We start from the raw sequence: 15,926 nt of genomic DNA, 5'->3' as shown, positions 1-15,926 counted from the left end.
TTTATATACAGTGACAAAACAAAACAAAACAAAACAAAAGATTAATACAATTCCTTCTCGCCAGCTGGAATGTGTGATGTGTGATATACTAAAAAACCCCCACACACAACAACAATGAAAAAAGGATGCCAGAAGTACTGTACTCATTTTTATTTTCAAGCGCTTGAATCGTTACTTGAATATTTCCACTTTATTCCCCGTCATAATAATATATATATTATCAACCTTTCCAATTTAATGTACTCCTTATTTTTTATTGGTGTTGCTTTTCGCTTGAATGAAGGTGAAATACGCTGATAATAGACAAAATATTTGACGCTCTTACTTGTGTAAATGAGAGGTAACCTATAATTAAAAACATAGGTCTGATAAATAAGTGCAGTGCATTAAAACGTTAAAAAAACAGGAGGGATTTATTTGGAGTAGATGAACTGAGTACAAATTATTGAGAATTATAGATTATATTATAGATATATAAATAAGGCACCATAAGTCTATGTTAAATTATGGCTGCCAATAATATTAATAACGCCAATAAATGCTACGGAAGTGAGAACAGGAGTCATATCTCTAGCATACCCTAGAGACCAAAACGCAAATTGCCCGAAAACAACAAAGACGACGAAGAAGAAGATTTTGGAACGTCATTTCCTGTCTTGCGCAAACCAGAGGAACAAAAGTAAACATGGCGGCGGCGGAGAAATCGACGAAGGAGAGACTACTGTCTGTGCTGGATGATTTGGAGGTTTTATCCAGGTAAAATTAAACTTCGTGCGAGCGTTTTCTCGTGTCTCGTGTAAACTGTTTGGTAAGCTATCAGTATTTTATCTGTGAAGAGATAAAATACTCGGAGCCGTGAACTAGCACCCCCAGTTTGTGCTGATTACTAGCAGACATGCCGCTCATTGGCCGAGCCTACGGCTTTTCTGAAAGAAAGATAACGAGCTCTGGGATTTGAAACAACCTGAAACACTGTTCTAATTTTTCTGTTGGAAACTGTTAGCAGTTAGAAGACTCTGTGTCCATTTTATAAAACAAGGTTGTTGAAGAGTTTGTAGGTACTACACTCTACGGCTAATAGTCATTTTCAAAAGGAAATATGTCTGTGAAGGTTCTCAGTCATCCAGGTCATCGTAGTCTAAGGAGCTTGGAAAGAAAAGGGTCTGGACTTCTTTGAGACTGGGACTCTCCACCATTTGACCCTTAGAACTGAAGAAGCTTCTCGGATGAGAGGTGAAACGTCTTCAAGCAACTCAAAGAAGTCCAGGCGCTTTTCTTTCCAAGCTCCTTAGACTTTCAAAAGGAAACTACCACAAGAATGGCCAAAATGACTAATCAGAGAAACAAAGCGAACATAGGCGTACAGAAAACGATCATCAGTATGAGCTTTAAAAAGTAAATAAATATATAAACATAGAAATTGATTTGTTGGATTAAAATGTGGTTTTTGACCATTTTTAATTGTGTGTGTGTGTGTGTTCATTTCAGGGAGCTGATAGAGATGCTGGCATTGTCCAGGAGTCAGAAAATGCCTCAACCTGGAGAGGACACGCAGGTAACACCCCACTCAGCCTTTAGTCGACACACAGAGATTTAAACAAACTAATGACCATCACAGTGACTGTCAGACCATGCATAGTCCTAGGGTTAGTGGTGATCAAAGGCCTTCTAGAAGCAAGTCTCACTATGTGGCAGCTATTCTAAAATGTCTCCAGCTATATATTTGGTCAGTGTTGTGCAACACTGTCCAGTTTGATACTTGTCTGCCACTCGGTGTCTGTATTTTTCCAGTTTCTGGTACTTGAGCTTCAAGTTCTTTGTGGATTTGCACAGTCTTTTGTTTTTTGCTGTTTTAAAGTTTTGGTGAGACATGATCACTGATACAGGATCACTGTTTCTTTAAGGACAAACCTGTGCTTAATTGCTAACCATAATTTTTTTAGATTTAAGCATTTAATTTTAATGCTGTCACATTTGAAGATATCTAGTTCCTTCCAACTGATTTTCTGTCGTCCATAAATCTTTCATAACTTTTGAACCTTTTATTGTGTTAGACATGAGTGATTTTAGTTAGTTACACTAACCTGTATGAAGCGTATGAAATAGGAAATCTTTGATAACAGAATGTGTTGATGCTTTATCCATAAGATCCTGGAGCTGTTGGTGCAGAGGGACAAGGAGTTTCAGGAGCTGATGGAGGTGGCCCAGCAGCAGGGGAAGGTTCACCAGGAAATGCAACTGCTGGAGAAGGAGGTGGAGAAGAGAGATAGTGACATCCAGCAGCTCCAGAAACAACTGAAGGAAGCAGAACACATCCTGGTGGGTTTGGCTTGTCTCTTGTTGTATTTTTTTTTATTATCCAGAGCAGGGCAGCACTGACAGATTGAAATAAATGCTCAAATGTTTTAAGTATGCTGGTGTAGCTGATACTGTGCTCTTACAGCAGAGGTGTTCAGGGTTATAGTGTTGCTATTGTAATGTAAAGGGGCCTATGATTCTCTTCTTTTTCTGATATACCGTGTTACAGATGTTTATATTAAACATGGCCAAGGTTTAAAATAATGAGGCCAGCATACGAATAGTCATAATAAACAGAAACTACATCTTCTTTAAATCCTAATATCATGTGAGAAGTGATAAAGAGGATTGATATATTTCTGTCTATCTGTTTCAGGCCACTGCTGTTTACCAGGCAAAAGAGAAACTGAAATCCATCGAAAGAGCCAGGAAAGGTGAGGGAACACTCCCGACACGTTCTGGTGAAAGCTATGTTTGATGGCTGTTTTTCTCTTTGATGGCTTGCCCATAAATTGACACTGTTTACATGTTCTCTGCAGGTAGCATCTCATCAGAAGAAATCATCAAGTATGCTCACAGAATCAGTGCCAGTAACGCTGTGTGTGCTCCTCTCAACTGGGTGCCAGGTATGTGCCAGGCTCTCTGTATCTCACACTGGGTGTTGGTAAAAGTTCATGTTCAGCTTCATTCACTGTTGTCATACTTGACAGGTGATCCACGCAGACCGTACCCTACCGACCTGGAAATGCGTAGCGGGATGCTTGGTCACATGGCCAACCTGTCCACCAATGGTGTGAACGGTCATCTGCCAGGAGACGCGTTAGCTGCTGGGAGGTTACCAGGTAAGTTCAGCTGAGCACTTAAAGGAAGGAGTACCCATGCCTCCTGGCAAAGAGATTTTAGATGAGGTCAGAGGTTTGTTACGGTGATTTCAAAATGTATCATTTATCAATTTATCATTATCCATCCTTATCCATCCTTTAAAAAGTTAAAGGATGGATCCATTATTTTTCTTTTTATCAAGTATAAACACTGAACACAGGTTTTATTTGTTGCCATTCAGACTGCATCTACATCAAGCTCTGTAACATAAGAAACTTGGCAAAAAGTACCAGCTTTCAGATACTATATAAGGGAGCTGAGAGAGAGGCTGAGATAAGTAGTGTCAGTCAGTGTTTGGCATTTCACAGAATAACCACTTTTCTCTCGTGTCACCTCAGACGTCCTGACGCCTCATTACCCGTGGCAGTCGTCTGATGTCTCAGTGGGGATGCTACCCCCTCACCACGGCAATGACTTTGGCCTGGAGCCTCCGGGTCACAACAAGGAGAATGAAGATGATGTAGAGGCCATGTCCACAGATTCCTCCAGCAGCAGTAGTGACTCCGACTAAAAGCGTGTCTCAGAGTCAAGAAATGCTGAGACGTGTGTGTGTGTGTGTGTGCGCGTGTCTGTTTGTTCGACTTAAAGCTCACCAGCGAGCAACATCTGAGCAGGCATCTTCAGCTTCAGTCATTTATTGTGCCTTTGAGAAATTGATTTTTTTAAATGTACCCTTTTTGAATATTAGTGAGTTTATGGTGTTAGTAGGTGGATTATGTTCCCTTTGGACAGAACCAGGCTAACTGGCGTTATTATACAGTTCAGTGAAACTACTGTATAAACTAGAACTAGCAAAAATGAACGTGTCATTCTGGACTCCTACATGAAAGAAGACAGACCAAAGAATATCCTTCAGAAAACAAAGACAATAATTTGCCTTCTTTTGCTCTTTGGTGACACTGTGTGTGTGAGAGAATCGATGTCTAATTTTAGTTGATCACGGTCAGAATGTTTGCAGTGTAGTATGAGTTGTGTAAATATGCCTGTAAATACTCAGTCTTGTAAATAAATACTTTTTGAATACAATTTTTTTTCTACTCTTTTTGTGTCTGGATTTGTGGATTTGTTGTTTTGTTATTCATGTTTAGGAACACCAACTTTCAAATGTTCCTGAACAGCATTAGATGGAAGCAGATACAGTCAGAGGTCATCTCATCCATTACGATTCAGTACATTTCATGGTGCAAGGTGTTGGCTGTATGTTTTTATTTATCAAATCTTTGAAAATCTGAACTGACACGTGCTGGAACACTATTTCTCACTGGAAGTGGAAGTAGAACATAATGCAAAAGAGCAATAAGTACATCAGGGCCATCTTGCATTTGACATTACTTTTTTGAGTGGAAAGCTAAGGAGATAATAGAGATACAAGCCAGAAATTAGCACTGGGTAGAAAAAGTTTCATTTCTTGTTACATACAAGTGGAACTAATGTCAGAGTGCAACACGGTGCCTACATGTTGTTGTTTTTTAAATGAGCCATGAGATATGACTTCATTTATTCATTTACAAGTTTATACTTGACACTAAGAATTGTATTTATTTAGGTTAAAGGGCGGAAGGAGTCTTTATTTACAGTATGTTGAGGCAATGATAGTGCTGCCTTCAGGAGCTCACTGTAAAACACTATGTTATTGTATACTATGGTTAAAGATTGAAATAAAGATTTGTTTTTGCAGTATGCTATTAAAATTATGTGATGTAGCCTATTTGAGTTTTTGCAGTGTTATGAAAAGGGGAAATAGGCACGAAGTGGATATTTAAAACAAATGAATACATTTAGCTACTTTTTAAATGCTCATTTTTATTCTTTAAAGTAAGTACGCATATTTTCAGATATTTGAACACACACCAGCAGTATACTACCCTAACCCTGAGTCCTTCATCCTAAGCATTGTACAATGGTAGTAATAGGGCCAGATTAAAAAAAAAAAACAATAAAAAATTGTGTTCATTTTCAGATTTTGGTTGAAATTTTGACATTACACTCGAAAAACTATTTTGAGGGGGAAAAGGCGAAATGTGGAGATTGCACATTGTGTTTATGGTTAAAAATAAACAATTTACTTGTAACATAAATCAATTATGAAGTACGATTTTACTAGTTCATCTACGCAAGGCACTTTGTAGAGGGCTTTAATCTCTACATTTCGACTTTATTCTCAAAATACTAATTCCTAGTTTTTACAAAAATAGTATATATATATATATATATATATATATGTGTGTGTGTGTATGTGTGTATGTATATATTTATATGTATGTATTTTCTTTTTTTATTTGGCCATAACATTCCTTTCATGGCACTGAACGTTCCGACAGCATTTGAAATTACCAGAGGGGAGGGCGTCTTTGGAATCGCACTACGCATGCGCGTTCAATCCACTTTGCTGTAGAGGGAGACATGGCGACGTCCCTGATTTGCGGCCGTTTGACGGCTAGCCTGAGAACTTCAGGGGCTAGAAACACTATTAGCTCCGCTTGTAAGGTAAGTGTGTATCCACAACGGAAGACAACGTTTGGGCTTTCGTGGAATGTGTCTGTTATGGCACCACACCTTCCCCGAGGGTTGAAAGTTCTCCGAATCTGACAGGGTCAAATTTGACATTAGCACAACTCGATTGAGTTTCCGTTATTTTGGCTAACACGCTAACTAGCACATAGTTAGCATGGCCGGCTGTCAAATCTGCAGATTAAGCAGTAAACGGCCAAAGAATCACTGTGCCCTTAGTCTTTTCTGTAGCCGTACACTTCGTGTGGCTGTGAACGGCATTCTTGGTCGAGGATATGCTCAGTGAAGCTCAGTGACCTCCACCGGCAGCTGCTACAGCTTCCATCCCAGCTATTCCTCCCCCGTGGCATCTGTCCCACTGGGTCTTCTTGGGAAGTTATCTGGCCAAATCCGCTCAGGCTCGGAAGCATAAACAGCTTTCACTGCAGAGATACGCTGTAAATATACAACGGGGGGAACAGCAAGATAAAATGACGGAAGAGATCTAACCGGGAAGAGCGCGCAATTCAACCGGGAGTCCATTACACCAGGGCCCCCATAAGATAGAGCCTGACCAGCAAAACTCTGAATACTCTACACTGAGCAGAATTACGTTATTTATGTCGTATTGGTGAGAGGCTTTGGGTCTTGACATTCCAGCCTAAACATTGCTGCAGACACCTGACACCACAGGACAAACTCAGTGGTCTCATGGCTGTGCTCTGGCAGTCCGGAGCTGTTTTGGAAGCATGAAGAGGACCTACACAATACAAAACAGCTGGTTTTAGTGTTTTGTCTTATCGGTGGAAAACGTATCAGCATTCTTAACAGAAGTCTTTGTGTCATCTTAGGTGCAAGTTTGAAATGCTTGTAAAACTTATCTGAACAGAATGTGTCAAAATAACATCAGCAAAGCTTTACATTTGTTTTACTAAAAAGGTATCTGCAGGTTGTTGAAGCTCTCTAAAAGCACTGAATTCAGCTCTTTTGTTCAAAACTCGGAATACGCTATTTAGTGACAAAATATTAGCATGTTTTCAGCTAAAAAATTTATAGGATACTGGTTTGAAAGATGGTTGAAAGGTGTAATGTAGATCAACGAAAAAGAACGGTGATCTTTAAATTGTTTCATTCTTTTTAGGCTACCTGTCAGGACTCCGTTTGCCTACATTTGTATTCATCAATAGGAATTTTTGAGTTATCCATCTGGAAATGTGATATAATGTATATTTTAATTGCAGTATTGTTCTGGGTTTTCATTTTGGATGGTGTAACAGTGAAATAATACATGTGTTACACATTATGTGGTTGCAAGAGGGACTTTAAAAGTCTTACTTGAGTAGCCAACAAAAAGTCTTCAGTTGCTCCCTTTTTTTCTGTTCATTATAATCTTGATAGTGTGTGCACACCTATTAGAGTTAATAATGTCTGTTTACACACGCTTTTGCTTGTGATATAATTTTATATAGTGTGTAAAGGTAACAGAACAAAGTAATGTTTGACTAATTGTCTGGTATCTGAAACCTCAAAAACCATGACAGGTTTAGTTCTTCTTGTTCTGTTTTAGCTAAACACTTACTTCAGTCACAGGTACGCCATACTGGTACCAGGGGGGATGCCTTTTGGCCTTCAGAACTGCTTTAATTGTCCGTGGCACAGATTTAACAAGTGGCTGGAAACATTCCTTAGAGATTTTAGTCCATATTGACATGGAGCATCACACAGATGCAGATTTGTCAGCTGCACATTCATGGTGTGAGTCTCTTGTTCCATCACATCCTAACGGTACTCTGTTGGAATGAGATCTGGTAACCGTGGAGGCCATTTGAGTACAGTGAGAGCTTTTAAATGATGATCAGTTTGTACTTAAGGCCCCAGAATGTTCCAAGAAAATATTCCCAACACTATTATATCACCTCATTAGCCTCAGCTATTGAAACAAGGCAGGATGGAGCCTGTTACGGTCAGCTTTGATGCTATCATCTGAATATTACAGCAAAAATCCAGAATCATCATTCTGTTGACTGCTTTCGATGAGCTTCAGTTCCTGTTCTTATCTGACAGGAGTGGCACCTGGTGTGAGTTTCTGCTGCTTTAGTCTGAGTGGTTATTGGAGCTACTGTTGCCTTCTTGTTAGCTCAAAGCAGCTGACCATTCTCCTATCACCTCTGACATCAACAAGGCATTTTTACCCAGAGAACCGCCACTCACTGGATGTTTTCTTTTTTCAGTAAACCCTAGAGGTGCAGATCAGCAGTTTCTGGTACTCAGACAAAGCCCGTCTGGCAGCAGCAACCACTCCACCGTCACAGTTACTTAAATCGCTTTATGTCTCTGGTCTGATACTGAGTTTGAACTTTAACAGGTTGTCTTGACCATGCCTATTTGCCTAAATGCTGATTAGATATTTGTGTTAATAAGTAAATATGTGAAGCAGGTGTACCTAATAAAGCAGCCAGTCGTCTTCTTTTTTTTTTTTTCTTGACCAAAAATAAAAGGTTGGATTTTTCTTTTGGTCCACTGATTTAGTTGAGGAAATAAACGTGATTGTCTAATGCCCAGCTGACATGCTTTGAGTAACACTTTGTTTCACATCCTTGCTGAAGTTTCCAGTGTTGCTTTTGTGGTCCTACGGACTGTGAACGATTCTCTCTTCCTCCAAGGATGGTTATGTTTTGTGTTGTAGGAATTTTATCTCGTGGGTTTAGTGTCTGCGATTTTCACATGTTGCTCTAGCAATATTGAGCAAAAGACAACACAATGATGTGTCCGCTTGTTTTGAGTTAAAAGAGATTGTTTACTTGTAGGTTAGATTGACATTTGAAGATGGTAGATGTACTGGTTTTAAGTTCATTGCTTCCTGTGCTTGTTCTTTCTGTCCCTTCAGGTTCTTGGTGGTTCTTCAGGTCTGTTTGGCAGCCATGTGTCCCAGCCCCCTCACGTGCAGCAGCAGCAGAGGAACCTCTCGCTACATGAGTACATGAGCATCGGCCTGCTGAAAGAGGCCGGCATCTCTGTGCCGGCCGGCATGGTGGCTAACTCCTCAGAGGAGGCGTACACTGTGGCCAAGCAGATTGGTAATGCTGAACAAGTCGTTAACAAGCAAGTTCACTTTCACTGTCCTTTACTCAAGGACAAAAAAACAAAAACTGTGGTTCTGTTATTTAGAACAATTTAAGTGATTTTTAAAGATAATGTCCAATCTCAGTCAAGATGCACAGCTTCACACTTTAATGGATAAAGAGGCACTGACATTTGAAGATGTTGTATATGCATTTAATTACAGAAGCCTTGAGAAACCCAGCAGGCTAAACTTCAAATGCTTTGATTGTGAACTGACTGTGGCAACATTAACGTTTTAAATAAATCATAATACAACCTTGTCTGTAAGAAGCCAAATTACATTAGTACTGTTTCTATACCAAACAATCTCATATTGTATAAGCCATCACTTTCACAAACTTGACTAAGTACAGCAGTCTTACATTTGGAGTCGCTGTAGTTAAACTCTGTTCTGTCAAACTTCAGTCTGGAGACCTTTGAATTTAGCTACCACGTTAAATGCAGTGTGCTTTAGTAGTGTTATGAATGTATTATGCATGTTTTATCTGTTAATGGTCCACCAACAAGCCACTGTTGTGGATTTACTAGTGGTGATTTTCTTTGGTTGGTCTTATATGAGCAAGAAGAGCACTTTAGAGCTATGTTTGAAATGAAAAACTTTAAAGATGCAGGTGTTAAACATTTTGACCCCATTGCTCTGCATTAGACTTGAAAGCATTTAAAGAGATGGAATGAAAGTTTTGACTTTAACCACGCTATTACTCTCTGACAAACCCAGTGGCGTGACTATCCATTTATGCTGCTAACTCTTTCTTCACCCCTCTGGATCTGAATGCCACTTGGAGGCTTTTCTAACATTGTGTGTGTGTGTGTGCGCGTGAGTGAGTGTAAGAGTGAGACAGACAGAGAAAGACTCTCTCGCACACCCAGTCTATACATAGCCATCTTCTGCTTCAGTGGTATCAGTTGACACTCAGCGTGCACAATTCTTGGATAGAAAGAAGATGCACCTGTTGGAATCAATACACACCCTGTTTCTTGTTCATTGTAAATAACATGAAAGGAGCTGCATGCCATGTTTTTTTTTCTCCTCATATGTTACTCCTACTTTGCCTGTGTGTGAAGTTATATTCCTCTATCAGTAAGGAGACATGTGATATGATAACACTTGTTTAGCTAAGCTGTTCCTCTACTGCTTTTTTTTTTTTTTTTTTTTTTGGGGGGGGGGGCATATACAGTATGTTGCAAAAGTTTTTAGCCATCCCTAATTTCTTTATTTTGCTAGGAAATGGGAAGCGTTTGGAGTTATTTATTGACACATGTTCAATCATACATGGAAATACAGTATATAAGCCAAAAAGAAGAAGCTTGAAAGTCAAAATTTGGTATAAAGACCTTTATTCTTCAGCACAGCTTGAACTCTCTTAGGAAGATTTCTTGTCATGTGTTTCAGTAGTCTTCAGGAATTGTTCTCCAGGTTTGTCGAAGGACATTCAAAACTCTTCTTTGGATGTTTTCTGACATTTTTTTTCTGTTCTCTGACAAGATGATCCCACACTGATTCAGTAATTTTAAGGTCTGTGCTCTTGGGAGGCCACTGTCTGTTTGTCCATACAGGCATGCTTTCACTGCATTGGCAGTGTGTTTGTGGTCATTGTCATGCTGATAATGAAGCTATTGATAGTCAGATGTTAATTTGCAGTGGATCAAAATCTGATGGTACTTTCTCATGATTCCACCAATTTGACAAGATCTCCTGCGTCCCTGGATGAAATTCAGCTCCAAAACATGACGAAGCCTCCACTATGTTCTATAGATGGCTGTAGACATTCACTGTTGTATTTTTCCCCTGTATATATTAATGATGATTTGAACCAAATATGTAAAATCTGGACTGATCTCTCCATAAGACCTGCTGCCACTGATTTTCAGTACAGCTTTTGTCTGATTTTGCTGTTTATGTTCTTTAAGAATGACTCCTTGACAGCTACCCTGACTGAGACCATTTCTGTGGAGGCTTGCACGCCCACATTTGTGAATGTACTAACTCAAGAATAAGACGATGTAAAATTTTGATACGTTAGGTGTATCTGCTAGGAGGCTGAGTGGTTCCACTGGCTGCTGCCACGTCTTCTTTTGTCCTCCACTTTTCTAATTTCATCAAAATTTTTAAGAAATTTTACAGACTGCTCTAAAGAGCTTGTTTGAGACAGAGGATGAACTGTGATAGGGTGTGCCAAGGCCAAGTATAAGATAAAAGGAAATGATTAAACTGAGCTACGCACCCCCCCCAGTCCCAGAATGAAACTGTGTATTGATGAAAATGAACAAAAGTACTAATTAATGGAAAAAAACTGAAACATGCTGTGTGCTACAGCATACCATGCTGTTCTTAAGGAAGTTAAAGCTAAATGTGTATATAACTAACTATTATCATGAAACATTAGCACAGTTAGTGATAAGTTGCCACCTAGAGTTGAAGAAAACTGGTTCAAAAGCCAAACTTGTGAACAAACCTTCAAATAAAACTCAACTATGACCCAGAGCTTTGTGTCACTGCATATTTTTGAAACGGTCAAGCGTGCGTTAGTTGCCAACTGGAGTCCTTCCTCTCACTTTTAAACTCAGCCATTATTGCAAAAGCCTCATGGTGTCTTGTAAGCCTCTGGCCATATTGTTTATGCGTGACAGGAGAATAAGATCAAATTAGTCCATCTAAACGTTGTGTCACTACAGAAAGAATACAAATTGAGGTCTGTTTCTGTTAATATCAAAATTGAAGTAGAGCAGTGATTGGTACATTTATGGAACAAAGCAGCAAACACACATTTGAACTATGTGAGTGTAAATATTAACAGAGAACCAGGATATTTTTTTACTTGATTATTAACAATGTACAAACTTCATTTCTGGCCGGTCTGTCATGTAACTGATTAGTTACTATGACATTTAGTGCATTTAATATCACAGTGTGTAATTGGTGTGTGTGTGTGTGTGTGTGTGTGTGTTAGGTTCGAAGGACCTTGTGGTGAAAGCTCAGGTTCTGGCTGGCGGCAGAGGAAAGGGGACGTTTGAAGGTGGACTAAAGGGAGGAGTGAGGATCGTCTACTCGTAAGTAACCCACCCTTTATAATTAAACAAAATAAGTCGTTACTGGCAACAAATCAGCTAAATTACGATTGTCTATATGTAAACACATCTTAGATAAAATCCTGTCCTCACTTACGCGTGTACCAAAGAGTATGTTTTGCTGCTTCACAGTAAAACCCATGTTTAAGATTATTAACATGAAACAGGATCAGCAGGAAATGTTTGTGTTGGCCATGGGAGTGGAAAGATTGTAGGAGAGATAACGGTAAATAACGATCACCCTAGCTCCTCATCATGTTGTGGCACAGAAAGGAGGAGAGGAGAACACATAAATGAAGAGGGAGGTGGAAGACACCAGGGAGTTCAGCTCCTTCTGTATGAAGAAACAGTGCTGTGTTTAGAGACCTTAATGATGTTTGACCATGTTCACGTGCTAATCAATTTAACCTACCCTACCTTGAGTAGTGAATATACGGTCATTTGAAGAATGTTTTCCCATGACTCTATGCGCGTCTGTGAAAAACAGCCTGCGATTCGATAGCTCATAAAAAGATCTTTAGCAACAATAACGTAAAAAACTTGAAGTCATCACAACTGTGCTATCATGAACTTTGACATGCTAGCTACGGTCTGTAGGGTCTGAGATGTAGCTCCTGTGTTTTTTGTAGTTTCTTAGCATTGCAGAGTCTGCACTTGCTTAGGATTTTCTGGGCTGTTTCCACTGCTGGAAAATTGTGAGGGGTCTTGAATGTTTAACCTCTCTCACTGCAGATGTACGGATTTCAAGTTGTTTTTTTTTTTTCAATGGCCTTAGGCTCCCAGACTGATGCTCACCAACAGCTGCTTCAGCTGCTTAAGTTCTATACCCCCCATTTTTGTCTCCTACTATATTAACCTACTTTTAATATGCTGTTGGAAACCCCGCCTCTGCTCCTAATAGGTAGGATTAGTTTTTTTCTCATGCCTACAGATTGTAGTGCTGATTGAATATCTGAGCTGCTGTAGGCATCAAAGTGCTTCATTAGTTTTTATTTAGCACAGCTGACTGCTGTGTAATTGGAAAATGCTGCCTACTTGGCAAAGTGTCTCCAGTGGGGCAGCAACAAACTGCAGTAATACTGAAAAATGGATGAAAATGAACTCCAGACTTCATCTGAAGAACAAAATAATTAATTGGACTATTCATTTCCTCTTAATGAGTTTGACAAGCCTGTTCTATTATCTTTCAGAAGTTACTGCACAGACTTTGCATACTGTTGTTTAGAGGACAAAGGCTGTAAAGAGTGGAAATTGACTTTTTCTGCACCGTACAATACACGGAGCAGATTACACTTACAACCTTGGTAACTGTGTCCATCCTCATTCTCCTGCTTACTGACTAGCTCAGGAAAGTAGTGCTGACAGATATGATATAAATGTTAATAAACTCAAGTAGCTGTTTAATAATTTTAGTTTGTATTGTCCTTACAGGTTTTTATTATAGCTGTCGAAATTAACGCGTTAATTGCGATAATTAAATTTTGGAATTAATTACGTTAGAATATTTAACTATTTAGCGCAACACGCAGATAAGTCGCTCCCATAATTACACTTGATTTGTTTACCGCGCCACTGAAAATGGAGAAGCAGGAACAGGATGGCCTTCTGGATGGGGAATTTAAATACAAGAAGAACATAGATGGGACAATAAACAAACGCGTTGTAATTTGCACTCACTGTAGTAAAGAGTTTCAATTTCACCGTTCAAATTCGACCTTAAAATACCACCTTAATGCCAAACACGCGTTTGTCGGGGCAGCAGCTTCACCCGGCCTGAGTCAGACCACTCTTAGTGAACGCAGGCCACTCGGTAAGTCTTCTTTGGACAAACTGACCGACAATATAGCCAAATGGATAGCAAAGGACTGTAGACCGCTAAGCATTGTGGAGGACAAGGGCTTTGCGGATGTTTTAAAGGTTGCATCTCAGGACGCGTCCTACAAGCCCCCAGCGAGAAGCACAATAACAATTCGAATCCACGAACTGTATGAAACGGAGAAAAAGAAAAAAGAAGAGGCTTTAGTTCACACAGAATGCGTGGCTCTGACAGGAGACCACTGGACATCATTGAGTAATGACAATTACCTGGGAGTTACTGCGCATTTAATCACTGAAGCCTGGGGTCTGACATCCTTTGCGCTGACTATAATGAAAACGGAAGAGCGGCACTTTGCGGAGGCTTGTGCAGAGCAGTTCCAGACTGTTGCTCGCAGGTGGAGAATTGAGGAGAAGGTGACAACAGTAGGCACGGACAGTGCGCGCAATATGATCGCCGCGGCTCGCATCATGCCATTCAATCACATGCCGTGTACCGCGCACATTCTACAGAGATGCATCACAGTGAGTCTCGCAGACAGTGGCTTTGTCACTGCGCTGGCCAAATGCCGCAAAATTGTTGGCCATTTTAAGCACAGCCCAGCAAACACAGCAGAGCTGAACGCAGAGCAGGTGTCACTGGGGCGCAAGCAGGAGCCGTTGGCCCAGGACGTGCCTACGCGCTGGAACTCCACGCTGGAGATGGTGAAGCGCTTGATCCGCAACCAAACTGCAGTAACCGCGACTCTGGATAAACAAAAGCATAAACTTGTCCTCCTGACGCCTCCAGAGTGGGACAAACTCCAGAGACTGGAGACACTTCTAGAGCCCTGCAGGTGAGCCTGTCATTGTGACCATAATTGTAGGTTTAGATTAAATGTATCAAACATACATCTTAAATCAGTTTTGTTATTATGAAAATGTCTTATTTAAAAAATAAATGAAATCAAATATTTTATTAATATTACCTAGTATTAAAAAGCTTTTTTTAATTTGCTGTCTTATCTGTGTGTGTGTGTGTGTGTGTGTGTGTGTGTGTGTATTCCACTGCAGATATGTGACTGAACTGCTGGGAGGAGAGGCCTACGTCTCCTGCTCTGTAGTTCTACCAGCCTTCTGCCACCTGCGCCGTGTCATGGAAGTAACTGATGAGGACCCTGCATATGTGGTGAGGTTTAAAGAGAAGTTTAAGGAAGACCTTGCTTCCCGCCAGGAACATACCAACTATGCATGGCTCCAGATCGCAACTGCACTGGACCCACGTTTTAAAGACCTACGCAGTGTGCCCAAGACTGACAGAGAAGCAGTGTGGACCACACTGGCAGGCATGCTGCATGAAGACTCTCCTAGAAGATCACACACTGCAGAAGAAGGTCCAGCCAAGAAGAGGCTGAGCCTGCTGCAGATGGACTCTGACTCTGAGTCAGAGGAGGAGGTACAGCAGGACAGAGCCATACAGCGCTTCAGAGCAGAGCCCTGCACTGCCTTAGAGGACTGTCCCTTACAGTGGTGGGCAGCTCATGCAGGAGCCCACAGCCAGCTGGCCCGCCTTGCTCGCAGATACCTGGCCACTCCTGCCTCCACAGTGCCCTGTGAGAGGCTGTTCTCTGTAGCAGGGCACATTGTGAACAAGAAGAGGTCTGCTCTGCACTCAGAGAACGTGGACAAGTTGGTTTGTCTCAGCAACTGGCTGAAGGATGAGTAGACCAGAGGACCGTGTGTTTAGAGCTTGTTCTATGGTTGAATGTGATTTAAACAATACTTTTCACTGTTGTTCATATTTTTTTGCACTAATCTACCTTACCCAAAAGGATGATTGGAGATTTTTTCTATTTTGCCTGTTGAATTAGGCCTATGTTCTGTGAACTTGAAGATGTATATGGATAAAACAATGTGCTAGATTTAAACGGGTGGAAAACATTCAGTAAAAATCCCTCACAATTATTTGAAGCCCTGTTCTGCTTGTACTGCTTGTACTCACAATTAATAATAAATAAAACAAACAAGTGTGTTAAAAACCACTATCTGTCCCGATTTTTACACATATATACACATATACACATATATTTCGAGTTGCGATTAATCAATTTTTAGGCTGTGATTAATTCGCTTCCAGCACAACACCCAGCCTACGTCAGACCACGCTGAGTGAACGCAGGCCACTCAGCGTGGTCTTAGCATTAAATAACACTAACAAGTGTGTAAAAATCCGCTATCTGTCCGTATGTTTGCACACATTTTGGTCATAT

General features: G+C 40.4%; 3 protein-coding genes across 3 annotated transcripts in view; all 3 read left to right on the top strand.

Annotated features, from left to right (window-relative positions):
- The first annotated feature begins 632 nt into the window (after positions 1–632).
- On the top strand, positions 633–4,206 carry med4 (mediator complex subunit 4). The gene is made up of 7 exons (XM_084908850.1): positions 633–756; positions 1,489–1,555; positions 2,149–2,319; positions 2,675–2,732; positions 2,838–2,924; positions 3,009–3,140; positions 3,519–4,206. Exons 1-7 carry the CDS (start codon positions 686–688, stop codon positions 3,689–3,691), a joined length of 759 nt encoding a protein of 252 aa, XP_084764976.1. The 5' UTR covers positions 633–685; the 3' UTR covers positions 3,692–4,206.
- A 1,333-nt stretch (positions 4,207–5,539) lies between these two features.
- Positions 5,540–15,926, top strand: part of sucla2 (succinate-CoA ligase ADP-forming subunit beta) — a 28,437-nt gene continuing 18,050 nt past the window's right edge. Inside the window, exons 1-3 of the mRNA XM_084954946.1 lie at positions 5,540–5,667; positions 8,558–8,747; positions 11,745–11,844. Of these exons, the coding sequence (XP_084811072.1) occupies positions 5,584–5,667; positions 8,558–8,747; positions 11,745–11,844 (374 nt within the window). The 5' untranslated portion in view covers positions 5,540–5,583. The remainder of the gene's footprint in view (positions 5,668–8,557; positions 8,748–11,744; positions 11,845–15,926) is intronic.
- On the top strand, positions 11,853–15,698 carry LOC146371074 (E3 SUMO-protein ligase ZBED1-like). Its single transcript, XM_084954945.1, has 2 exons — positions 11,853–14,513; positions 14,731–15,698. The coding sequence occupies exons 1-2, from the start codon at positions 13,441–13,443 to the stop codon at positions 15,380–15,382; spliced, it is 1,725 nt and encodes a 574-aa protein (XP_084811071.1). The 5' UTR covers positions 11,853–13,440; the 3' UTR covers positions 15,383–15,698.

Source organism: Perissodus microlepis, chromosome 16 (genome assembly GCF_051167445.1).
Source record: "Perissodus microlepis isolate ML-2025 ecotype Zambia chromosome 16, ASM5116744v1, whole genome shotgun sequence".
Classification (NCBI taxonomy): Eukaryota; Metazoa; Chordata; class Actinopteri; order Cichliformes; family Cichlidae; genus Perissodus; species Perissodus microlepis.
This window is presented reverse-complemented; position numbering and strand designations above follow the sequence as displayed.

Bases quoted from the DNA above. Each gene is read 5' to 3' on its own strand.
- LOC146371074 (XM_084954945.1), top strand. From the start codon at position 13,441: ATGGAGAAGCAGGAACAGGATGGCCTTCTGGATGGGGAATTTAAATAC. The intron at 14,514-14,730 runs GTGAGCCTGTCA...ATTCCACTGCAG, and splicing joins ACACTTCTAGAGCCCTGCAG to ATATGTGACTGAACTGCTGG.
- med4 (XM_084908850.1), top strand. From the start codon at position 686: ATGGCGGCGGCGGAGAAATCGACGAAGGAGAGACTACTGTCTGTGCTG. The intron at 2,733-2,837 runs GTGAGGGAACAC...TGTTCTCTGCAG, and splicing joins CATCGAAAGAGCCAGGAAAG to GTAGCATCTCATCAGAAGAA. The intron at 3,141-3,518 runs GTAAGTTCAGCT...GTGTCACCTCAG, and splicing joins AGCTGCTGGGAGGTTACCAG to ACGTCCTGACGCCTCATTAC.